Source organism: Phocoena sinus, chromosome 10 (assembly GCF_008692025.1).
Source record: "Phocoena sinus isolate mPhoSin1 chromosome 10, mPhoSin1.pri, whole genome shotgun sequence".
Lineage (NCBI taxonomy): Eukaryota > Metazoa > Chordata > Mammalia > Artiodactyla > Phocoenidae > Phocoena > Phocoena sinus.
In genome coordinates this window covers 8,597,815-8,624,401 of record NC_045772.1, presented here as the reverse complement: position 1 = coordinate 8,624,401, position 26,587 = coordinate 8,597,815, and the positions used below count along the sequence as shown (strand labels likewise).

At 40.0% G+C, this 26,587-nt stretch overlaps 1 protein-coding gene across 6 annotated transcripts in view; it reads left to right on the top strand.

The window, feature by feature from the left end:
- Positions 1-26,587, top strand: part of TNRC6B (trinucleotide repeat containing adaptor 6B) — a 261,599-nt gene that overhangs the window by 69,417 nt on the left and 165,595 nt on the right. For all 6 annotated transcript variants that reach the window (XM_032645308.1, XM_032645301.1, XM_032645306.1 and 3 more), the window contains one exon: positions 25,262-25,329. In XM_032645308.1, the coding sequence (XP_032501199.1) occupies positions 25,262-25,329 (68 nt within the window). The remainder of the gene's footprint in view (positions 1-25,261; positions 25,330-26,587) is intronic.

Genomic DNA, 26,587 nt, shown 5'->3' with positions numbered 1-26,587 from the left:
ATTGAATATTTTATCAGTTCAGAATCAGACTAAAGAATAAAAGAATATTCCTTTTATACTTATAATAAGTAGATGCTTTGTTCTTTTTTTTTTTTTTTTTTTTTTGCGGTATGCGGGCCTCCCACTGTTGTGGCCTCCCCCGTTGCGGAGCACAGGCTCCAGACGCGCAGGCTCAGCAGCCATGGCTCACGGGCCCAGCCACTCCGCGTCATGTGGGATCCTCCCAGACCGGGGCACGAACCCGTGTCCCCTGCATCGGCAGGCGGACTCTCAACCACTGCACCACCAGGGGAGCCCTGATGCTTTGTTCTTTTTTTTTTTGGCTGCATTGGGTCTTCGTTGCTGGGTGCGGGCTTTCTCTAGTTGCAGCGAGTGGGGACTATTCTTCGTTGCGGTGCACGGGCTTCTCATTGCAGTGGCTTCTCTTGTTGCGGAGCACGGGTTCTAGGCGCAGGATTCAGTAGTTGTGGCTCTCAGGCTCAGTCGTTGTGGCTCGTGGGATCTAGAGCCACAGGCTCAGTAGTTGTGGTGAATGGGCTTAGTTGTTCTGCAGCATGTGGGATCTCCCTAGACCAGGGCTCGAACCCGTGTCCCCTGCATTGGTAGGCGGATTCTTAACCACTGCGCCACCAGGGAAGCCCGATGCTTTGTTCTTAAAAATTAGATTATAACTTTGTTTTCATCAGTCTTAGTTTGTTATGTTTTTATGACGTTTTTCTTTCTTCTGCTTCTCTTTGTTTAAAATCTTATTATATTCCGAATGATTTGATGTTAATGCAGGAATTTATCATAGTACTATGGTAACATAATTTGTGGTTTTCTGTTAACAGAAAGAAGTTAGGAAAGGTAACTGGTTTTGAGAAAAAGTGGGGCTTTTCTCTAATACGATACTGAAGTGTATCCATTTTTAAAAAAATAAATAATTCTTGAACATGTGCTATTAGGGGATACACAACAATAAATAGAAAAGACGGACTTCTTACTCTCGAGGTGGTTATGTTTCAGTGGGAGAAACAAATGTAAATAAAGACAGTAATTGTGGATTATGGTCAATACCATGAAGAAAATAAAATAATGTAATATAGGGTGACTGGGAGGACAAGCTTAGGTTAGTCAAGGAAGGCCACTCTGGAAAGGTGGCATTTCAAGCTGAGAGGTAAAGGCCGAGGGAGCCAGTTGTGTAAAGAGCTAGAAGAACAGTATTCCAGACAGAAGAAACAGCTTCAAAAGATATTGGCCTCTTCCAAGAACTATCAAAAGTCCCGTGAGGCCCAGCGGTGATAGGAAGTTATACAGGGAGGCCAAGACCTTGCAAGAACTTGAAGGCCCTGATGTAGAATGTGGATTTATCCTCTGTCGACTGGGAAGCCATTAAAGTCTGTTAAGTTAGGGAGTAGCGTGATATGATTGCATTTTTAAAAGATCACTCTGGTTGCTGTGTGGAGAATGGGTTGGAGAGAGGCAAGAGTGAGAGCAGGGAGACCAATGAGAAAGAAGACAGTCGTAGTCAGTCAGGTGAGAGAGAAGATGGATTAGCATTCTGCACTGACGTGGAGGAAGACAGACTTGAGGTGTATTTTGGCGGTAAAGCTGACATGGCTTGAGGATGAACTGGAATACTTTTTTTTTTTTTTTTTTTTGCGGTACGCCGGCCTCTCACCGCTGTGGCCTCTCCCGCTGCGGAGCACAGGCTCCGGACGCGCAGGCCCAGCGGTCATGGCTCACGGGCCCAGCCGCTCCGCGGCATGTGGGATCTTCCCGGACCGGGGCACGAACGCGGGTCCCCTGCATCGGCAGGCAGACTCTCAACCACTGTGCCACCAGGGAAGCCCGAACTGGAATACTTTTGCTTCATAAAATCAAGAGGCAAATTTCAAGAAAAAGGTAGAATCAGTACTGTCAGATGCTAAGAAGCCAAGGAGATTGGTAACTGAGAAAATGCATCTGGATTTGTTTTTTGAAGAGTTAATTAAAGAGAAGGGATGCAAGAAAATTTTCTGGAGGGATGGATGCGTTCTATGTCCGATAGAGGTGTAAGTTATACAGGTATATCCATTTGTCAAAATTATAATTCTATAATTTACATTTACAATAAAAATTACAACTTTCCAGGTACAATTTCCCTGTGAAAACTGTAAAATAATATAATTAAATAGGGATGGAGAATGGATGTAAGTATGGCTGAAACAAGAATGACAGAATGTTGACGACTGTTGAAGCTTGGTGGTGGGTACGTAGGGGTTCGTTTGTATTTACCTTGTATGTACTTGAAATTTTCCATAATAAGAAAGTTTTTTCTTTGGCCCCTCTGCACGGCACATAGGATCTTAGTTCCCCAACCAGAGATCAAACCCGCGCCCCCTGCAGTGGGAGCACAAAGTCTTAACCACTGGACCACCAGGGAAGTCCCCATAATAAGAAAGTTTTTGAAAGGAATTTATTAATGGTCTGCAAGAGTAAGAGGATGAGAAACTAATTTGATGGGTTAAAAAGAAATTAAATGATAAAAAAAAGTAAGAGTTGTGGCTGTAGTCTACTATCCAGTTGTAGGAAATTTAGAAGTAAGTGAAGTGAGAAGGAGGCATTACTAGTTCAAGTGAAAGATTTTTTTTTAATGGAGGAGGCCCATGCATGTTTGAGAAAAGAGGAAAGAAATGAGTGGAGGAAGGCAGAGTGTGTTTCTGGAAGAGGTTCACCATGCTTGTGAGCTTGAAGGAAGCCCCGGGGATCGGTGAGGCCGGCCTTTGCTGCTGTGGTGGTGCCTGGGCTCAGGCCTGAACCCTGCCCTTCTGACTCCTGTCTGGTGGTGGAGAGATATTTAGAGGAGGAAAGAAAGAAAGCGGGGTTCAGCTTTTCTTCATGTTGCCTCTGGAACAGAAGTCATTGTTATTTGGAGAGTTTAGAGTGCACGGTTAAGGACTTGAAATGACGAGTTTAGGTTTTCTTTTAAGGGGAAGTTTTGGAATTGCGTTTGTAGAGAAGGTGCTAAGAAATCTAATAAGTGAATGATAAGTGAATGAAAGGGTCAATGCAGTTTTTAAAAATACCCATGTAAGTGTTGTACAAACAGAAATGAGGGATGCTTATGGTCAGACAGGACTGACAAAGGAAGTCTTGGAGAATTTTGATGCTCCTTTTGAAGAAATATTCTCTGAAACTTTGCAACATCTTCCATAGTTTTTTTTTTTTTTTTTTGGAAAGAGATGTTTGTTTAAGTTCAGAGATGGACTGGGGATTATATATTCTTCAAGAGTTGGGATATGTACACTTCAGTCTCTTGAGTTTAGAGACTGTGTCTGTGCTAGAAAGATAAAAAGCAGAGGATGGTTTCTGACAGTTGGCTGTAGGTTGGCCATAGATGAATCTGTAGTTACGTACAAGCGTTCTTTCCATTTTTCCTTGCTTATTTTTTTTTTTACCTCCCTTTCCCCCCTCCTCTTTTCTTCTCATTAATTCTGCAAATACTTACTGAGCATCTATTACATGCCAGGAACCGTGCTGGGTGCTGCCACACAGAGCTGCCTCAGTGACCTGTGATTTTTCTTTCTTTTGATTATTGGAGCCGCAAGAATTTTAAATGGAAGCAAGAAAAAAGAATGTTAAATTTCACGTTAGTTTAGAACTAGCTTTTTTCCCTGAATGGTCACTAAATATAATTTTGTGTGACCTAATCACTTTCTCAAACAGAGTTCTGCTATTTTAATGAAAGCTTCTATTGTAAATGCTGAAGGACAGCAAGTTGACAGAGTTATTATTAATGTAAAACTTCAGAAGCCCCTGAATATATCCTTTGGAGGCACAGTGACTATTCCTTATATTTTTCCCCAAGGACTACTTCAGGGCTTATTTAATTTCCCTGCTGGGTCTGTGAGAGAGAAACTTGAATAGAATTAACACAGTTACCCATGAATCTGTCTTATTGTTCCACATTTTCAGAAGTTAAGTATGAAAATTATGTTCTGTAAAAAAGTCTTTGATGCCATATCAGAAATCCAAAGGTGGGAGCATGAACTCGCTGGCACAGTTCTCTTAGAGAGAGACTCATGTAACTTAATTTATTTAGCATTTTTGTGCTTATGCTGTCACATCAATCTAAAAACAGGTACTATTTTATCTGACATTGTGGCTTTGACTTTCTGAATGCAGTGATCAGTTTCTTAGTGCCTGGGCTAGCTATTCCATAGTGGGACTCTGTGTTACCAGGGCGTTTCCATTCTAGTGTGGATTTACTGACATATTTTGTATTGTAGCTATTTATTTATATTTTCCCTTCTGTTTTATTTTTTGTAATTAAGATATTGTTTAAAAAAGATATACCTTTGTAATCATTCAGTTAATTATTTAATTCTGTTAACCTAAACCTGTTCTTAAAAATAAAAGTTATATACATTAAAACATACACACACACACACACACACACCCCACCACCACCACCACCACAACTTATTATTAACTCTCATGACTCTGTAGTTGGCTGGGCTCAGTAGGGCCCAAAGTGGTGTCAGCAAGGGCTGCCATCATCTGGAGGCCCAACTGGCCAGAAATGTCCAAAGTGGGTCACTCACATAGCTGGCAGTCAACGTTGGCTGTCAGCTGGGAGCTTAGCTTAAGGCTGTTGACCCGAGCGTCAAGGGTCTCCTACATATGACCTCTTTACCTGGCTTGGGTTTCTCGCAGCATGGAGACTGGACTCCCAAGAAGGAACATTCCCAGCATGCAAAAGCTGAGTTATATTAAGGTCCAGCCTCAAAAGTCACACAGCTTTACTCCCTCTGCCTTCTGTTGAATTAAAGCAAGTCATAGGGCCACTCTAGATTCAAAGGAAGGAAAAACAGATCCCACTTCTCATTGACAGGACTGGCAGAAAATTTAGGGTCATCTTTAATCCACAACACAGTGATATGAGTGTTGGGTGCTAGGTTGAAGAGGAGGTAATGGCAGAGACCAGGTAATTTTAGGCTAAGGAGTTTTAATAATAGTCGACAGATTTTTTTTTAGATTTTATTTTATTGAAGTATAGTTGATTTACAATGTTGTGTTAACTTCTGCTGTACAGCAAAATGGTTCAGATACACACACACACACACACACACACACACACACATTCTTTTTCATATTCTTTTCCATTATGGTTTATCACAGAATACTGAGTATAGTTTGTGTGCTATACAGTAGGACCTTGTTGTTTATCCATTTTCTATATAATAGTCTACATCTGCTAATCCCAAACTCCCAATCCATCCCTCCCCACCCTTCTCTAATAGGCAGCAGATTTTTAAAGAATGGAAGAGATATGTGCATTTTACTTTATGGTTTGCTTTCTTTTTTTTTTTTTAAGTGCATCTTTTAAAATTAATTAATTAATTAATATTTTGGCTGCATTGGGTCTTCGTTGCTGTATGTGAGTTTTCTCTGGTTGCAGCAGGTGGGGGCTACTCTTCGTGGTGGTGCGTGGGCTTTTCATTGCGGTGGCTTCTCTTGTTGCGGAGCGCAGGCTCAGTAGTTGTGTCACACGGGCTTAGTTGCTCCAAGGCATGTGGGATCTTCCCGGACCAGGGCTCAAACCCATGTCCCCTGCATTGGCAGGCGGATTCTTAACTACTGCGCCACCAGGGAAGTCCCTATGGTTTGCTTTCTTATGATAGCTGGTGTTGATGTAGAGGATAGACTAGAATATCTGCATCTTGACCCTCAAATTCTCTAAAAGAAAGAGAATCTGATTAGCCCAACCCAGCCTATGGACTGATTTCCATTGGGTCTTGAGTTCTTTGAGTAGGATAGCAGGGACCAGAGATGAGGAAGTAGATCCCATAAATGACATATAAGGGACTTCCCTGACGGTCCAGTGGTTAAGACTGCACGCTTCCAATGCAGGGGGTGCGGGTTCAATCCCTGGTCGAGGAACTAAGATCCCACATGCTGCGTGATGTGGCCAAAAAAAAAAAAAAGACATATGAATTGGGAGGCAAAACCCAGCATTCCTGGGTAAGTCTCTAATAAACATTGATATAATCTTCCATTATACATATTTCTCAATGAGGATGGATTAGAATTCTTAATTTCAATTCCACAGCTATTTCTCAGTTTAAATTTAGTATAATTTAGGTTGATAGTCTAAATGAGTTCGTGTTGGCTTACTAATTATAGAGATTATGCAGCTGTAGGCTTGGATCTTTTTTTTTTTAATAAGCAAAATCTAAGCAACTATAGTAAAGTTTATAATAAAACTGAGCAGTTGGGTGTTTGTAATCTTATTCTCTGTACTTTTTTCGTATATTTAAATATTTATAATAAAACAATAAAAATGAATAAACTCTAGGATTTAAAAGTTATAGCTATAGATTTAAATGCCCATGTATCTCTATTAATTACTACAAATAAAAAATATTTATTGAATCAGGAAGCCAACATTTTAGCTGTAACATTCCCTTTATTGTTACTAAAGGTAACAAGTCAACTTAGTCTTTGTCTACAAAGAATAGAGTGATCTATTGACTGCTTTACACTAAAGAGAATTAAATGAGATGATTTAGACAGTCTTTTGCTTCTTTAAGTTCAGGATATTTCTACCTTAGACTGAATCTGACTTACCAAATTTATAACAGGATTTTATAGATTCTGGTATTTTAAGAGCAGACTGGGAAAGAAACCATGCAAGATAGGTATTTTTCCCATTTGTTTACATAGCTGGCAAACAACATAATTTGGATTAGATTCCAGGTGTGTCTGACTCCAGAGACCACACTAAGTTCAATACTCCATCCTGAAGAAGTCATATGGCAGAGTAATCAACTCTGTTTACTTATATCAGAGAAGCTTCCTAGAAAGTTCACCTGGGTGTAGAAGAATGCATATGAGGGAAGAGAGTGCTTTGTGCATTTTCAGAGTCATACACTTCTCTTGAGGAGAGGTGTTGGAGCATTGGGATGTGTGTGTGAGACTGTGAGAGATGAAGTTAGACAGAATCCCATGCAGGCAACAGGGTACAGCTAGAAGGGGAGAAACCTGGTCTGATACGTGTTTTAGAAGCATCACTGTAGCAGCAGTGTGGAGAAATGGTTACAGACAGGGTTTAAAATGGATACAGGGAGACCAGGTAAGAGTCAGATTGAGGAAGGCTTGGAATCAGGCAATAACAGTGGGTCTAAAGAGGAGAGGACTAACAGGAGAAATGTTCAGAAAGAATGGGATGGCGGCACTTAGAGGCAAATCTGGAGTTTTCAGCTTGAATGATACATGCAATAATATAAGAGATAGAGCAAGGTTTGTTGTAGCTGTTGTTAACTATTATTGTTGTTGTGGTTAACTGGGTTATGTATGGAGGGTTTGGATTTTGAAATATTGAGGTGCCTTTAGGCACCCCAGGAGAAGATATTTAGTAGGCATCTTGGAACTCAGAAGAGAATGGGAGAGAGGATATCAAGGTATATACTTCGGAGTTCTCAGCATATAAGAATAGATGGGACCTGGGAAATGAGAAAAGGTCCGAGTATAAGAACTGTAGAAACTACTTCAGGTTTGTGTCACTTGCGTACAGGCACACCTCATTTTATTGCATTTTGCTTTATTTTGCTTCACAGATAATGCGTTTCTTACAAATTGAAGGTTTGTGGCAACCGTGCGTCAAGCAAGTCTATCGGCACCATTTTTTCAAAAACAGCATTTTCTCACTTCGGGTCTCTGTGTCACATTTTGGTTATTCTCATGATATTTCAAACTTTTTTCTCATTATTATATTCATTATGGTGATCTGTACTCACTGATCTCCGTGTTACTGTTGCAAAAAGATTACAATTTGCTGAAGGCTCAGATGATGGTTAGCATTTTTTTAGCGATAAAGTATTTTTTAATTAAGGTACATTGTTTCTTTTAGGCATAATGCTACTGTGCACTTAATAGACTACAGTACAGTGTAAACATAACTTGTACGTGCTCTGGGATACAAAAAAATCATATAACTCGCTTTATTGCAATAGCTGCGTTATTGTGGTTGTCTGGAAACAAACCCACAATCTCTGAGGTATGCCTATATACATAAGAATTACCTTGGGTATTTTTCTTTTCTTTCTTAACAGTTTTCTTAAGATATGCTTAACATACCATAAAATTTACTCATTTACAGTATACAATTCAAAATATCGGCTATATTTTATAATAACTGTAAATGGAAAGTAAACTTTAAGAATTATATTAAAATTAAAAAAATAAAGTATACAGTTCACTATTAGAACTAATAAATTAATTCAGCAAAGTTGCAGGATATAAGATTGATATACAGAAATCTGTTGCTTTTCTATACACTAATAATGAACTATCAGAAAGAGAAAGTAAAAAAAAAAATTTTTAAATCACATCAAAAAAGCATAAAATACCTAGGAATAAACTTAACCAAGGAGGTGAAAGACCTATAATCTAAAAACTCACTGATGAAGGAAATCGAAGATGATACAAAGAAATGGAAAGATATTCCATGCTCTTGGATTGGATCCTAAATCATATGGAACCACAAACTGCCAAAGCAGTCTTGAGAAAAAAAGAACAAAACTGGAGGTATCACCCTCCCAGACTTCAAACTATACTACAAAGCTACAGTAAGCAAAGCAGCATGGTACTGGCACAGAATTAGATGCACAGATCAATGGAACAGAATAGCCCAGAAACAAATCCATGTACCTATGTTCAATTAATCTATGACAAAATAGGCAAGAATATACAATGGAGAAAAGACAGTCTTTTCAATAAGTGGTGGTGGGAAAACTGGATAGCCACACGTAAAACAAAGAGATTAGAACATTTCCTCACACCATATATAAAAACAAACTCAAAATGGATTTAATACGTAAATGTAATACCTGAAACCACATAATTCCTAGAAGAAAACATAGGTAAAACACTCTTTGACATAAATTATAGCAATATTTTTTTTGGATTTGTCTCCTAAGGCAAAAGAAATAAAAGCAAAAATAAACAAATGAGACCTAATTAAACTTAAAAGCTTTTGAACAGCAAAGGAAACCACTGACAAAATGAAAAGACAACCCACGGGAGAAAATATTTGCAAATGATGTGACTGATAAGGGGTTAATATTCCAAAATATATAAACAGGTCATACAACTCAATATCAGAAGAAAACGAATGACTCAAAAAAAGAGCAGAAGACCTGAATAGACATTTTTTCAAAGAAGACATACAGATGGCTAACAGGCACATGAAATAATAACATTGCTAATTATTAGAGAAATGCAAATCAGAACAACAATGAGATATCACCTCACACCTGTCAGAATGGATGTCATCAAAAAGTGTACAATAACAAACGTTGGAGAGGGTATGAAGAAAAGGGTATTCTTGTACACTGTTGGTGGAAATGTAAATTGGTACAGCTATTATGCAAACAGTTTGGAGGTTCCTCAAAAAACTAAAAATAGGGCTTCCCTGGTGGTGCAGTGGTTAAGAATCCGCCTGCCAATGCAGGGGACACAGGTTCAATCCCTGGCCCAAGAAGATCCCACGTCTCGGAGCAACTAAGCCGTGCACCACAACTACTGAGCCTGCGCTTTAGAGCCCGTGCTCTGCAACAAGTGAAGCCACGACAATGAGAAGCCTGCACACCGCAATGAAGAGTAGCCCTGCTTGCCTCAACTAGAGAAAGCCCATGTGCAGCAATGAAGACCCAACACAGCCAAAAATAAAAATAAATAAATTAATTAATTAATTTTTTTAAATGCCTAAAAATAGAATTACCATATGATCCAGCAATTCCACTTCTGGGCATATATCCAGAAAAAAATGAAAACACTAATTCGAAAAGATACATGCACCCCAATGTTCATAGCAGCACTATTTACGACCCAAGATATGGAAGCAACCTGTGTCCATCAACAGATGAATGGTTATGTATATATGCATAATGAAATATTACTCAGCTGTAAAAAGAATGACCCTGCCATTTGAAACAATATGAGAGGGACTTCCCTGGTGGCGCCATGGTTAAGAATCCACCTGCCAATGCAGGGGACACTGGTTCGAGCCCTGGTCCAGGAAGATCCCACATGCCGCGGAGCAACTAAGACCACCTGCCACAACTACTGTAGCCCGCGCACCTAGAACCTGTGCTCTGCAATAAGAGAAGTCACTGCAATGAGAAACCCGCGCACCATAATGAAAAGTAGCCCCCGCTCGCTGCAACTAGAGAAACCCTGCATGCACCAACGAAGACCCAACACAGCCAAAAATAAATAAATAAACAAATTTATATTAAAAAAATGAGAGAATGTTATGCTTAGTAAATTAAGTCAGACAAAGACAAATACTGTTTGATATCACTTATATGTGGAATCTAAAAAATAATGCAACCTAATTTAAGAAAATTTTCATTTTGCCAGAAGGAAACCCTGTAGCCATTATCAGTCACTCCCCATTCCTGTTCCTCTTGGCCTCAGGCAACCACTAGTCTACTTTATGTCTCTATACAATTGCCTATTCTGGCCATTTTATATAAATAGAATCATACAATATGTGTCCTTTGTGTGTGAGACTTCTTTCACTTAGTATGTTTTTAAAGTCCAACTATGTTGTAGCATGTATCAGTACTTCACTCCTTTTTATGGCTGAATAATATTTTGTTGTATACATATATAAGATATAATATTTTATATACAATATATACAATTTATTATATATAATATTTTATTATATATACTACATTTTGTTTATCCATTCATCAAGTGATGGAAACTTGGGTTGTTTCCACTTTTTGGCTGTTACAAATAATGCTGCTGTGAACATTTTTGTGTAAGTTTGTATAGACATATGCTTTTCATTAACCAGGAGTGGAATTGCTGGGTCATATGGTAACTCTGTTTTACTTTTTGAGGAACTGCCAGACTGTTTTCCAAAGCCGCCTCATTTTAAATTCCCACCAGAAATGTGTGAGGATTCAATTTGTCCACATCCTCACCAACACTTGTTATTGTATTTTTTTATTCTAGCCATTCTAGTGAATATGAAATGCTATCTCATTGTGGTTTTGATTTGCACATTGTGTGCTTTTTAAAATGAAAGTGCCCAAGGTCCACCCTGGACTTATTGAAACAGAATCTCAAGAGTTGGGACCCTGGAATTTATGTTTTACAAGCACCCCAGGTGATTCCTATGCTGGTTATAGGCAGACCAAAGCTGAACTAAGGGGCACTCAGAGGCGGAAGAACCAGTGAATTGTTAAAGTTCTCTCTGAGAGGTAAGGCACACATGAACTTCAAAATAGGGTTATTATATCTGAGGAGGAAGGAAAGGGATTGGGTTTGGAAAAGGCTGTGCTGGGGGGCCTCAACCCTTCACCATACCTTCACTGTATTTTATTTCTTTTAAAAAAAGAGAGAAACCTGAAGCAAATATAACGAAGCAAATATGTTAAATCTAAGTAATGGTTACAAGGGTGTGTTTGTTATTTTATTCTCTGTGCTTTCCCGCCCCCCACCTTGTAGCTTCAACACAGCTTATTCTTATTTCTGCCATATAGAATAAGGAAGGATAAAAAGTATTCTACAGACACTCTATCAAATATATGATGACAGTTCTCATAAATTTCTCAAAAATCTTGACTAGGTGGCCCAGGACTGGTATGGCCACAGGGACCCAGACGTCGTCTGTTTTGTTCTTTCATCTTCAATATGTTGCTTCCGCCTTATGTTTTGCTCTAGCCCCAACCATCATGTCTGGGTTCCATCCAGCAAAGAGTAGAAAACTTGCCTTGAAACACTTTGTGGAAGTTGCACATTCCACTGTGCTTATATTTCTTCGACCAGAATTTAATCACATGGTCACAATAAGCTTCAAAGGACTTTAGAATATGTGTCAGCTAAAATTTGTAGATTCCCTTGCTAAGCGAGAAGTGCTTCTTTGTGTGAGTCAACTACATTATCCAATACACGGCTATTATACTGGTCTTGCCCATCCTACAGTTTTACAACTGATTGTTTTGAATCTAAAGTATAAGACTTCGCAGTTTAAGGAGATTTTTAAAAAGAGTAATTAATTCAATGAGGGAAAGGAAGATTTTTCAATAAATGGTGCTAGAGCCAATATGTGACCATATGGAAATATGTGAACCATGATCCCTATATCATATACCATACATAAGATCTAATTTGAGATGGATCATAGACCTAAATGTGAGGGCTAAAACTGTAAAGCTTTGTTGGAAGATAACACAAGAAGTGTCTCTGTGACCTTAGGTAGCTTGCAGAAAGCACTAACCGTAAAAGAGAAGCAGCTCGGTTGAAGTTCATTTTAAAAAAAGGGTTAAACTTTTGTTGATCAGCTGAAACCATTAAGAACGTGGAAAAGCTATAGACTGGGAGAAAACACTTGCAATACGTTTATCTAATAGAGGTCTCATGTGTAGAATATATAAAGAATTTCTAAAAATTAATCAGAAAAGGACAAACAACTCAACTGAAAATGTGGACAAAAGGCTTAAATAGGCATTTCACAAAATAAGATACTCAAATAGGCATGAAAATAGGATATTTAGCATTCTTATGCATAAGGGAAATGAAAATTAAAACTGTAATGTGATATCATTACATACTCACTATAGTTCAGAAAGACTGACAGTGCTGTTTTGTTGTTTTTTTGGCCACGCTGCAGGGCTTGCAGTCCTGACGAGGGACTGAACCCGGGCCACGGTAGTGAAAGCCTGGAATCCTAACCACTAGGACACCAGGGAGCTCCCACTAAGTGTTGATAAGTATATATAGAGCAGCTGGAATTCTCATACATGTTTGGAAGGAGTGTAAAATGGTACAATTACTTCAGAAACTATTTCTCAAGTCTGTAGTAAAGTTAAGTATACACCTACCTTATGACCCTGACATTCCATTCTAGACATATACCCAATAGAAATGACTGCATATATTCACAAAAAGACTTACGTGAGAATGTTCATGGTAGCTTTATTTATAACAGCCCCAAATTAGAAATAGCCCAACTGTGTATCAACAGGTGAATGAATAAGCATATTTGTTCAATGAAGTACTGCTAAGTTTAAAAACTGAACTTTTGATGCACATAAAACATGGGTGAATATCAAAAACATTATATTGAGTGAAAAAAGACAGACATGAATGTGTACATTCTAATTATATAAAGTTTATGAACACGTAAATCTCATCTATGGTGATAGAATAGTTACTTGGGGTATAGGGGGTAGAATTCAAGGGAAGGGGCATATAGGAATTTTCTGGGGAGGTGGAAATGTTCTGTCTTGAACTGTATAGTTACATGGGTGCAACCATATCTAAAGTTTATTGAGCTCTACACTTAAGGATTGTATATTTTTCTGTAAGTGAATGATTTTCAGTAAAAACAAAAAACAGTCTTAGGAGCTTCCACCCTTCTCCGTAGTCTGCTAAGATCATTTTGAATATTGATTCTGTCATGCAAAATAGTAGCTGTCCTTCTCAGCTTTATATTTCAGGAAATATATATGTTTTCTTTTTAAACCATCTGGGGTACCTGGAATGGAGGGGGTGGTTGGAAAGGTGTAACATGTATAAAACGGATGGGATTTAGCAATTAATTTGATATGGAAGAAAAGGAGATGGGGAAATCAAGGGTAACATCAAGGTGTCAAGCTAAATGACTGGGAGGATGGGGATGCCATTGTCAAATAGGAAACATAAGGAAGAAAACAAGTTTGGGAGGGAACAGGATTAATTCTGTATCAAACATACAGAGTTTGAGACGGTGGCAAGCTATCCACAGATACCTGTCTGTCAGCCAGGTGAAAATACGGGGCTAGGGGCTGGAAATACAGGACTGGGAATCACTCACATTTAATAGTTGAAACTGTGAGATTAGATGGTATTGCTATGGCAGAATGTGAAGAAAGGTCCAAGGACAGAACCTGGGGACATAAATGTTTAGGAGTAGAAGAAAGAGAAGCACAGATTAGCAAATTAGAGAGTCAGCAAATATTTATCGAACATCTTGCGCCCAGTTTATGATGAATAAGACATTCAAAGTCTCTGCCTCAAGGTGTTTGCATTCTTGGTGGGGGGAAGACAGGCAACAAAACACATAAATAAGTGATCCCTTCAGATAGTGATGTGTGCTATGCTAGAGAGTGACTGAATGTGGAAGCTCTTTCAGTTGGGGTGGTCAGGATTCATTCATCGCTTCAAAGAGATGGCACTTGAGCTGATACCTAAATGATGTTGAGGGAAGCTTTCATGTAACAATGTGAGAGAAAAGCTTTCTAAGCCAAAGGAATAAATTCAGAGGCCAAATGGGCAAGATGGAGTATCAGGAACAGGATTTACCTTCCCATTGGAAATAACAATTTTTAAAATATATGAAATGGGGGCTTCCCTGGTGGCACAGTGGTTAAGAATCTGCCTGCCAATGCAGGGAACACGGTTTCGAGCCCTGGTCCAGGAAGATCCCCCATGCCGTGGAGCAACTAAGCCCATGCGCCACAACTACTGAAGCCCGCGTGCCTAGAGCCCGCACACCGCAACGAAGATAGCCCCAGCTCATCACAACTAGAGAAAGCCCACACACAGCGATGAAGACCCAACGCAGCCAAAAATAAATAAATTTATTTTAAAAATATATACATAATACACAAAATGTATTTGAAACAGTGGTTTTTCAACGCACTGGACATCAGGTAATGAAGGACAGTGATCACTGAGAAATGGAAAACAAGGTGAGTCCTCTGACTATCCCAGCATACTGGCTTGAGAGAGAGCTTCCAGGCCGCAGTGCAGGGAAGGGGAGCCCAGGCAAAGCCCAGTGGACCCTCTCAGTTGAGGCAACATTGCTGAGAGTCTGGGGAGACTGAGGCAGCCAAAGTTTGTAGGACAGAGTACTGGAAAGGAGAGAGCTGCTAAGAGAACTCTGGAGATTTGAGGAGAGCTCACCTGTGTATTCAGCAAAGTACTTTTTGGCACATACATGTGACTACTCAAGGCTGAGGCAGGAGGGGCACCCCTCCAGGAGGATTGGAAGGAACAGTGTCTAGCACTCAAACAGTGTCAGTAATCGTGCCTGTTTCTGCAGACTAGAAAAGCTCGTAATTCATGGAGCATTATTAGTCTATTCAGCAGTAGTACTGGTAGAGTTCTCATCGTAGTAGTGGGGAATAGTTAATTAGCCCTAACTAATTATTAAGTCTGTCTTAACAAATTCTAAAAACAAGACCTGAAAGGAACAAACTGTTTCAAAGTAATTTAACTGCATGTCAGAGCAACGCTCAAAAATATTTATAGGAATACAGAAATATTCAGGATCCAGCAAAAATTCTCAATGTCTGTTATTCAAAGCAAAGATTTTCAGGCATGTAAAAACCAGGAAAATACAAACATAGTGAAGGGAAAAACAAATCAATTGAAACCAACTCGTAGTTGACACAGATGTTAGAATTAGCAAACAAGAACATTAAAACATTTATTATAATTGTATTTCAGATGTTCAAAAAGTCAAGCAGAGACATGGAAAATATATTTTTTAAAAGCCCCAAGTCAAATTTCTAGAGTTGAAAACTATAATGTTTGAGATGAAAAATATACTGGATGGAATTGTGGCAGATTAGATATTGTAGAATAAAACATTAGTGAATATAAAGAATCACCAACAGAAACTATCCAACATGAAACACAAAGAGTAAAAATCGAAAAATTGAAAAGAGTATCAGTGTGTTGTGGACAACTTCAGTCAACCTAATATCCCTGTAATTGGAGTCTCTGAAGAAGGGGCAGTGCGGCAGAAAAATAGCTAAGAAATAATGGGCTCAAAATTTCCAAATTCGATAAAAGCTGTAAACCCACGGATTCACAGATCCAAAAAGCTCAAATGCACCTGAAGCATGAGAAAAATGAAGAAAACCACATCAAGGCACATCCTAATCAAATTACTCAAAACCAGTGATAGACAAAATCTTAAAACCGGAGGAAAAAGGGCACACTATTAACAGAGGAACAAAGGATTTCTCATTGGAAACTAATGCAAACAAGAAGACAGTGGAGGAACATCTTTAAAGCACTGAAAGAAAAATCTGCTAACCTTGAATTCTATAACCAGTGAAAATATCTTTCAAAACTGAAGGCTAAATAAAGTCTGTTTAAGACATACAAAAGCTGAAATAATTTATCACCAGCATACCCTGACTATAAGTAATGTTAAAGGGAGAAGGAAAATGATGCCAGATGGAAATATGAATCTACACAAAGGAATGAAGAACTCAGAAAATGGAAACTTAAATATGTGACTTTCTTCCGTTATTTAAATCTCCTTAAAAGAGAATTGATTGTTTGAACAACAATAATACAAATGCATTGTGGGTTTATAGCATTTGTATCTGTGAACTGTACGATAACAGTGGCATGAAGACCTGGAGGGGAACATGGTAGAATACTATTGTAAGATTCTTATATGTGAACTAGTATAATTTCACTTGAAGAGAAGAGAATACACTTGACCCTTGAACAATGCAGGGATTAGAGGCGCTGACCCTCTGGGCAGTCAAAAATCCAAGTATAACTTATAGTCAGCCATCCCTATATTCGGTTCTCCATATCTGGGGTTCCTCTGCATCCTTGGATTCAACCAACTGGAGATGGTATGGTACTGCAATATTTACTATTGCACAGTTGAAACCCGTGTTGATCAAGGGTCAGCTATACTTCGCAACTCAGTCTGTGAGGCCAGCATTACTCAGATAACAAAACTACACGAAGACATTGCAAGAAAAGAAAACCACAGATCACTATCTCTCATGAACATAAATGCGAACATTCTAAACCTAATTTTAGCATATTGAATCCAATAATATGTACAAGGGTAATATGTGAACATGTAGGGTTTATCCCAGCAATGTAGGGCTGGCTTAACGTTCAAAAATCAATGTGATTCACCACAATAACAAAGTAAAAAAGAAAAACTATGATCAACTCAACAGATGCAGAAAAAGCATTTGACAGACGTCACATCCATTCCTGATAAAAACTTTCAACAAAATAATAGAAAGGAGCTACTCAACTTGATAAAGGACTTTTATGAAAATTCTACAGTTAACATTAAGCTCAATGGAGAATGACTGAATGCTTTACTCATATGATGAAGAACAAAAAAATGGATGTTTGCTGTCTACACTTCTATTTAACATTGTAGTGGAGGTTCTAGCCAGGGCAAAAAGGCGAAGAAGAGAGAGAGGAGAGAGGAGAGGAGGGGAGGGAACCAAAAGAGTACGTACTGTGTGATTCCATGCATATGAACTCTAGAAAATGCAAACTAACCTATGCCGACAGAAAGGACATTAGTGGTTGCCTGGGGAGGGAGAGCAGGAGGGAAGGAAGCCCCCAGTAGAGCAGTTTTGATAGAGGGAAAACATAGAGGCAAAAGGGTTTTAAAAGTAGTCTGGGGCTTCCCTGGTGGTGCAGTGGTTGAGAGTCCGCCTGCCTATGTAGGGGACGTGGGTTCATGCCCCGGTCCGGGAAGATCCCATATGCCACGGAGCGGCTGGGCCCGTGAGCCATGGCCGCTGAGCCTGCGCGTCCAGAGCCTGTGCTCCGCAACGGGAGAGGCCACAACAGTGAGAGGCCTGCGTACCGCAAAAAAAAAAAAAAAAAGGTAGTCTGAACACAGTAGATTAAACCCAGTTATTAATCTCTGCTCCCTTCTAAACCTCCACTAAAATTACTTTTACAAAATGATTTCAGCAAGCATAAATCCACCAGAAAAAAAGTGAGTGGAAGAGGAGATGAAGTAGATAAGAGACGCCAACGAAATTTTGGAAGCTAGAAAGCTTTTGGAGTGACCCTGAAAATGGCAGGTTTGGTTGAAGAATTTACAAGGAGCAGGGTCCCAGGTATCCTGCCCCTCACATCCACAGATGGATGTATAGCTATCCCTCTCCCACCCTGGCAAAGCAGGGGGCGGGGGAGGGGGAGAGAACCTAACTAAAAACAGAAGGATTAAATCAAAGTCACATACTAGGTGAGAATGTGCTAGCTCTCTTCCCCCATTTAGTCCCAGAACACTGGAAGCCAGGCTTATACCTGTTAGGCTGAAGATTGAAGGGGTACCTCTCTGGGCAATTGAACAGCCCGGGTTGGGGGGAGGAATATACAGATGTAGGCATCTGAGTATTCTCCCAATGAAATGGCCAGGTCCCCTCCTTATATCCAGGAAGCCAACCATGGGATAAGCAGTGTCCCCCCACCCCGCTTCTCCACATACAAAAAGCACTTTTGAGCTCTTTAGGACTTAACCCTTAAAAATCAGTGGATAGCTGAAGATGACCAGACATTTGATAAAAACCTGTGAATGGAAGATAGTGACCAAACCAAAGATCAAAGAGGAACTTGGAGGAAACAGCTTATACAGGGAGTGAAAGAAAATAAAGCAAACAAAATAAAAACACTCCATAATATCCTCAGAAATAAGGATCATATAATCAGGGAATAAGAACAGGACTATTAAAAAGGACTATTCAGAGCACAAGGAAGAGCTCTTAAAATTAAACTGCAAGGGCAGGAAAAAAATTTTAATTGAAAGTATTGAAAGGTTAAGAGAATCTCCAGAAAGTAAAATAAAAAGTCAAAGTGATAAAAGTACAGAGATAAAGAAGAAAATTAAGGAATGAGTCCTGTAGACTCAGTACTGGGTAACAGGAATTCCTGAAGAGAGAAAAGAAATTGGAGGGGATAAAATTTCAAATATTTAAATAAGTAGAGAAAATATCCCAAACCTGAAGAACTAGAACTTTTGGATTGCAAGTATTTACCCAGTACCAGCTCAATACATGAAAGAAGGAACATACTTAGTGGTTTGCATTTTTAGAAACCTGAGGAAAAGGAAAGGATCCTAAAAGTTTCCAGAGAAGAAACAGGTCATATCCAAAACATTAGGATTTATACTACTATCGAATTTCTATCTAGCAACTCTGGGTGCTAGAAGACAGTGGAGCATGGCCTTCAAATTTTTGGAGGGAAAAACATTTACTAACTTGAAATTCTATATTTGATTATGTATGTGGGTAAAAATATTCTATATGTTAAATATATAAATAAAGTAAGGACTTTCAGTCATTCAAGATCTCAAAAAATTCACTTCCTGTATACCTTTTATTAGGAAATCATTGAAGTCTGTGTTCTACCTAAATCAGGAATAAACCATAAAAGAGGGAGAAAATGGAAACAGATGCTCCAGTGAAGGGGAGAGAGCAAGGAATCCCAGAGATGCAGGGAAAGAGTCATCCCTGGCAAAGTGTCAGCTATTTAGCAGTCTAGAGAGCAAACAGTCTCAGCTGGAACAGGAGAAAACCCCTGAGCAATGTCTCCAAGACCGGAGTGAAATTGATAGATTACCTGAAGTGCTTGCACTTATTTAAGAGGAGACTCGGGCTTCCCTGGTGGCGCAGTGGTTGAGAGTCCGCCTGCCGATGCAGGGGACACGGGTTCGTGCCCCGGTCCGGGAAGATCCCACATGTCTGCGGAGCAGCTGGGCCCGTGAGCCATGGCCGCTGAGCCTGCGCTCCTCAACGGGAGAGGCCACAACAGTGAGAGGCCTGCATACCACAAAAAAAAAAAAAAAAAGAGGAGACTCAAAGCTCTGTTGGAGGGTTTGAGGGCGAATTAGTGAAAAATACATAATAAATACCAAGCCAAAAAAATTGAAAGAAAGTATAAGATGAAGTAGTAATTGTTAGTTCCAGGGAAAAGAAAAAATTGTACAAGAAAGGAAATTATTCCATATGATCCAGCTGTATATGTTTTTTACTGAGTAATAGCACTGCTAGCACTGAATATTGATTTGAACAAAAATTGTGATTTATATTGGGAGGATATTGGGATATATTGGGAGAAGGGAGGTACATATGTGTTGGTGGGGGGAGCAGCAGAAGAGCGTGCTCAGTGATGAGAACACGGAAGTAATGGGGGTGTAGTTTAGTCTTTAAAGAATTTGGATAGTAAAGGGAAGGGATAAAACAGGAGGATAGTTGGAGAGGATCACAAGGCCAAAAATAATTTTTCAGAATGGAAGAGATTATAAAATATTTGTAGCTTGAGGAGTTGAATTTACTGGAAAGGGAGAAAGAAGGGTTCCTTAGATAGTGAGATCCCAGAGAAGGCAGTGTGGTGTAGGTCATGAGTTTGGAAACGAGTGGTGAGGTTAGCCTTGCAGAGCAGTCGGTGGGGGGCAAATGGGCAATGACACAGAGGTTTGTGATATAGTCATGAGAGAAAAAAACGAGGGGCTTTTGGGACTTTGTGTGGGATAGCATTGTCATCTCCAGAAAGGAAAGACAGGGAGGATGCTTAGTGGATGGGTTTAGAGTCTTTGAGGAGATAGAAAAGGTACAGGATAAATGAGTGAGGAGTGTGGTGTAGTAGGTCAGTCGTTCAGCCCAGTTCTTAGCACCTAGAAGGCATTTGGCAGTTGTGTTGAAAGAATGAACGACCGACCAGAAGGGCTGTGTTAGAGGCTGTGTTTGGCGGGGTGGGGGGAAGCAGGTGAACAAAGGATCACAGCTCCTGGCTAAGCCTTACAGAGCTACTGGGAAGGAGCACCTGGAAGGGAGGAGGAAGAAGTGCCAGGGGATATCAGAAAATGCTTCCTGAAAAAAGTAACTTTCAACCAGTCTTTGAAGGTGAAATGGAAGTTCACCAGAAAGACAGGATGAAAATGGGCCTTCCAGGCAGAGGCGCTGAGTGTCAGCACTGAGTGGAAGTTAACTGGTATAATTTGTAAAGGAACCAGTTTTGTAACTTTCCCCAGCTCTGCACTCCAGGAGCTGAAGAGAAAAAGAGAAGGGTTTGGCAAGACAGGAATGTCCTAAGGACAAGTTGGTGGTGAGCAAATCTAGGACATTATGGAGGAAAGTCACTGAAATGCCTGCGGGTGAGCCTCTGAATGGACTCTGAGGAAAGAGAAGAACCACAGAACTAGACCTGACAATGAGGACTCCTTACAGATTTGAATGGAGGCAGGGAGTGGAAGGGGCACTTATGGTCAGAGGCGGATTTCAGAATTCATGGACCTCGGTGTGGAGCGGTCCAGATGGATGGCAAGGCCCAGCATCGGGTCCTGCCCGTCTCCTCCCTGAAGCAGGAAGGAGATGGATCTTCTGTCTAGAATGGGTCTAGAGTATCTGATGCCTTTAAACTGAGACAAGTGCCCTTCCTTCCTTGTTTCATTGCATTTTCACACTGTATTGTAATTGACTAGTTTTTGTTTGTCTTTCCCACCAATCTGTAAGTTTTTTGGGGGGCAAAGACCGTCTTCTTCCCCATTACCTCAGCACAGCACCTAGCGTGTAATATGTACCCAATAAATAATTTGTTGAACGAATGAATGGTAGTGGGAGAAAGGTGAGGATATGGTGTAAGTTTTATGAATAAAAATACTGAAGCTCCTGAAAATGAGGTCAAGGGGGAGGAGTGGTGGGGATCATCAAATTAAGTCAAGTCCAAAGTGTTCAAGACATTTGTAGAAAAGAGAAATTAAGATGCGAAGGGACTGGAAGTGGACTAGAGAAAAACAGGAAGTGGCAATAAGGAGCAGTGATCTTTCTGGACCATTTTTATTGCCTTCTGAGATGATGAAGAGTGAGAAAAGGTGAAGGAGGTAGTATCTTCTGGGGAAAAGCATTTTAATTAATACTTAAAAGAATGAGCAGAAATATGAAGTATATGTAAGGCAGAAGACCAGGGCTTCTAGGCAAGAAGGGACATTATATGTAAAGGCACAGAGGGGTGAGGAGTTGGTGTGTGCTCCACCAGGGGTTCAGAATGGGTGAGTGAGGCAGGGGTGATAAAAAAGATCACTTAGGCAAATGAACTGAAATTTTATCCCTCAAGACAGGTGATAGAGTGCCATTGAAGAATTTCAAGGAGAGTGATGTGATCATGTTCGCATTTTACAAAGTCCATTTGATGGAAGTGGTTTGGAGGATGGATTGAAATGAGATGACACCCAGAAGCACAAAGACTAGTGAGAAGGTTTTTGTAGTGGTGAGATTTAGAGAAGCTGGCTTTAACTATGGCAGTTAAAGAGGATAAAGAAGGAGTAATGGGTATGAGAGCTGTTTGAGAGGTAGAAGCCACTGTACTTGGTGATTAATAGCATGTGGGGTTAAGGAAGGAAGGTGGAAAACCTATAACCTTGACTGTAGGTTTCCTGTTTAAGGATCTTGGAGAAGATGGTACCATTTACAGAGATAGGAGACATAAAAAGGAGTAGAAATTTAAGGCCAAAGATAATGTTTCATTTTGGACCTTTTGGGCCATCCAAGTGGAGACCCAAATATGCAAAATATGAGGGCTGCAGTTAAAGATTCGAAAGCCAGTATAGGGGAGGTTGTTGAAGCTGTGGGGTTTTTTTGTTTGTTTGTTTGTTTTTAATTTTTGGCTGCATTGGGTCTGTGTTGCTGCACACGGGCTTTCTCTAGTTGCGGCGAGCGGGGGCTACTCTTCGTTGTGGTGCACGGGCTTTTCATTGCGCTGGCTTCTCTTGTTGCGGAGCATGGGCTCTAGGCACGCGGGCTTCAGTAGTTACGGTGCATGGGCTCAGTAGTTGTGGCGCACGGGCTTAGTTGTTCCACGGCACGTGGGATCTTCCTGGACCAGGGCTCGAACCCATGTCCCCTGCATTGGCAGGTGTATTCTTAACCACTGAGCCACCAGGGAAGTCCCAAGCTGTAGGCTTTTTGATTATTATTTCTCTTCATTATTGTACTAATTAGAAATGGTTATAGATAAGACTTTTTAAAAATAAATTTATTTTCAGCTGCAATGGGTCTTCGTTGCCGCGCACGAGCTTTCTCTAGTTGCGGCACACAGGCTTCTCATTGCGGTGGCTTCTCTTGTTGTGGAGCACGGGCTCTAGGTGCGTGGGCTTCAGTAGTTGTGGCACGCGGGCTCAGCAGCTGTGGCTCGTGGGCTCTAGAGCACAGGCTCAGTAGTTGTGGCGCACGGGCTTAGTTGCTCCGTGGCATGTGGGATCTTCCCAGACCAGGGCTCGAACCCGTGTCCCCTGCATTGGCAGGCGGATTCTTAACCACTGCACCACCAGGGAAGTCCCTAGATAAGCCTTTAAAAAAAAAAAAAAACAACTAGTAAGCAGAGGCTAAGTCCACAAAGTAGAGCTTTTTAACTGGGGAGGATTTTTAAAGGTCAAAAATCAAGAAATTTTCATAATATATGTAAGTGGGAGAATAGCCATTCTTGTCTTTGAGAAAATGATTCCAAGGAACTTTAATAACTTTAAACAATGTGTCATCTTTTTCTTTCCTAATTGAGGCATAACGTTTATTTGTAGAGTTAAGTTCATAAAATGTACAGTTCAGTGATTTTTTTTTTCCGCCTATGTGTACTTTCTTGTAACCACAACCCAGATCAAGATCATCTCCAGCTCCTCATAAAGTTCCCTTTGCAACATTATAACCATGTTTTTTCTTCTAGAGGTTTAGATCACTGTGTAAATTTAGGATGGAAGAATCCTCCCTCTCCTTGGCAAAATCTGGTAGGCTGCAGAATCAGGAAGTCCGTAGAGAAGAATAAAAGTCGAAACCTGGTTTGAATTTCACAGTATGCAGTATGTGTCTTTTATTATTCTTGCTTACACTTCCTCCAGTTTCTCCTTTTAATGGAAATAAAGTAAACCTCTTGATTTTTCTGTTCTTTTTGAAACGTAGCCTCTTGATACTATTCCATCTTCTCCAGTATTTCTGAGAAATGAAGACTGCAGAGGGTTGCAGAGCTGGAAAGACTTTTGTTTTATTTGGGTTTCATTATGGTGTGTATCTATGTGACTGTTGTCTGTCTTCCAGATTACTAGGTTCTATAAGAAATGGATGGTATTTTTCTAAGTAGGGAATAATCCTTGAATACATCTGTTGATATCTATCTCCTTGAATACTTCTGTTTGACATTTTAAAATTATGCCTTTTAGGGAAGTTTTTATAGGACTGATAGTCCCAGTTTGTGGAGGTAGCTCTATCTCTGTACTTATCTTCCTTTATTGATCAGTAAACCATCTGGAATAGTAAAATGCTTTCTTTTTTCTTTGAAAATTTGTATTGAGAAATAAACCATACATATAAAAGAGAAAAGAAATACATACAGTTAAAAGAATAATTATAAAATAAATGCCCATATATCTACTACATAGGCCAAGAAATAGAATTTAACCATACCCCAGAAACCACCATGTGTCCCTTCCTGATCGAATCCCTCTTGCCTGACTCCCTAAGGTACTAATTAGCCTAAATTTTGTAATAGTTATCCCCTTTTCTTTATAGTTTTATAAACCATAAATATACATATATGTCTATATATACATATATATGGCTTAAAAATGTATATATTGGAATTTTATATTAATGGATTTAAACTGTATATGTATTCTTTTGTGACTTGCTGCTTTCACCTAGTGTTGTGTTTTTGTAACTCATCCAGGTTGAGATGTGTTTCTGTAGTTCATTCATTTTCATGCAGTATAATATTCTATTGTCTTAAAACACTGTAGCCTATTTATCTACTTTATTGTTGATGAATGTTTGGGGTTTTTTTCCTGTTAAAAATAATGCTCCAAAAAATATTTTTGTATATGTGCAGAAGTTTCTCTGGGGTATGTACCTAGAAGTACAACCACTGGTTTGTACAGTAAGTACATAGTCAAGTGTACTAAATAAGGGCAAACTTTTTAAAAGTAGTGGTACCAATTTTCCCTCCCACTGGGAATGGATGAGAGTTGCTGTTGCTCTGCACCCTTGTCAACACTTGGTATTGCCCAACTTTTAAATTTTAGCCAGGCTGGTGGTTGTGAAATGGTATCTTTTTGTTTTTAATTTGCATTTTGCTGATTGACAGGAGATTGAACATCTTTTTATAAACTTAGGGCCATTTATGCGTCCCCTTCAATGAAATTCCTACTCAGTAATTTTGTAAATTTTTCTGGTAGGTTGTCTTCTTCTTACTGATTCATAGCAATTCTTTATTATATTCTGGATGCTAATCTTTTGTCACAATTATGAATTGCAAATCAGCATGCTTCCTTTTTTATTCTGCAAATCTGGTCACCCAAGCAGAGATTCCATAAGCAAACCTGGAGAGTGAAAACCACTGGCTGAGGCTTCTGTCCTAGGCAGTATAGTGAAATGCCATGTGGTTCTGTAAGCACAGGCCCTGGCACTTTGGAGTGATTGCATCTTAGTTACTGACTACTGCTGACTTGTGGTACTTGCCTTTGCAGGTGGAACAGGAGGATTTTGTAATGGAAGGGCATGGCAAGACTCCACCTCCTGGTGAAGAAAGCAAACAGTGAGTTACAGTTTATTTAAAAAGGGTCTTGTTACAGATCTTCAGAAACACTTCGGTTAAACATGCTGAGAGCATGTTTGCAAGGGATGTATATGTTGGGCACATTGTGGAACTCACGAATTGCTTTGGTGGCTGTTAATGCATTGCTTCTATTTATAGACAGACTAACTGGAGGGACAAGAAAGTTGGCTTGGTAGTTTTTCACACTTGACTAATCAAAATTTATGTCACGCTTTAGCAAAGGCTTTAAGGCTTAAGATGTTCCAAACTGAACTAACTCAGTCTGGTTGATTTCCAAAGACAGCGTAAAATGGTATATCCTTTTCTTAGCAATGTCTTTATGAAGCGAACTTAATTAATAGACTGCTTTCCTGCATTCCAGGTGTGAATTTATTTGAATAATACTTGCTGAAATTCTATTCCATTAGTTACTTATACTTCTGATCTTTGTTTAAATAGCAAATTGTTTCCCCAAAGGAACAGGAATTATAAATAATATAACTTAGCCAACATTCTAAATAATTGAGGATGTCTCCTCTAACTTCTTTTTTTTATTTTTATAAATTTATTTATTTTTATTTTATTTTTGGCTGTGTTGGGTCTTCGTTGTGGCGTGGGCTTTTCTCTGGTTGCAGCGAGCAGGGGCTACAGTTTCTTTCTTTTTTTTTTTTAATTTATTTATTTATGGCTGTGTTGTGTCTTTGCTGCTGTGCACGGGCTTTCTCTAGTTGCGGTGAGCGGGACTACTCTTCATTGCAGTGCGCAGGCTTCTCATTGTTGTGGCTTCTCTTATTGTGGAACACGGGCTCTAGGCGTGCAGGCTTCAGTGGTTGTGGCACGTGGGCTCAGTAGTTGTGGCTCCTGGGCTCTAGAGCGCAGGCTCAGTAGTTGTGGTGCACAGGCTTATTTGCTCCGTGGCATGTGGGATCTTCCCAGACCAGGGCTTGAACCCGTGTCCCCTGCATTGGCAGGTGGGTTTTTAGCCACTGCGCCACCAGGGAAGCCTGGGGGCTACTCTTCGTTGCGGTGCGTGGGCTTCTCTCGTTGTGGAGCACAGGCTCTAGGTGCGCGGGCTTCAGTAGTTGCGGCACGTGGGCTCAGTAGTTGTGGCTCATGGACTCTAGAGCACAGGCTCAGTAGTTGTGGCGCATGGGCTTAGTTGCTCTGCGGCATGTGGGATCTTCCCGGGCCAGGGATCGAACCTGTGTCCCCTGCATGGGCAAGCGGATTCTTAACCACTGCGCCACCAGGGAAGCCT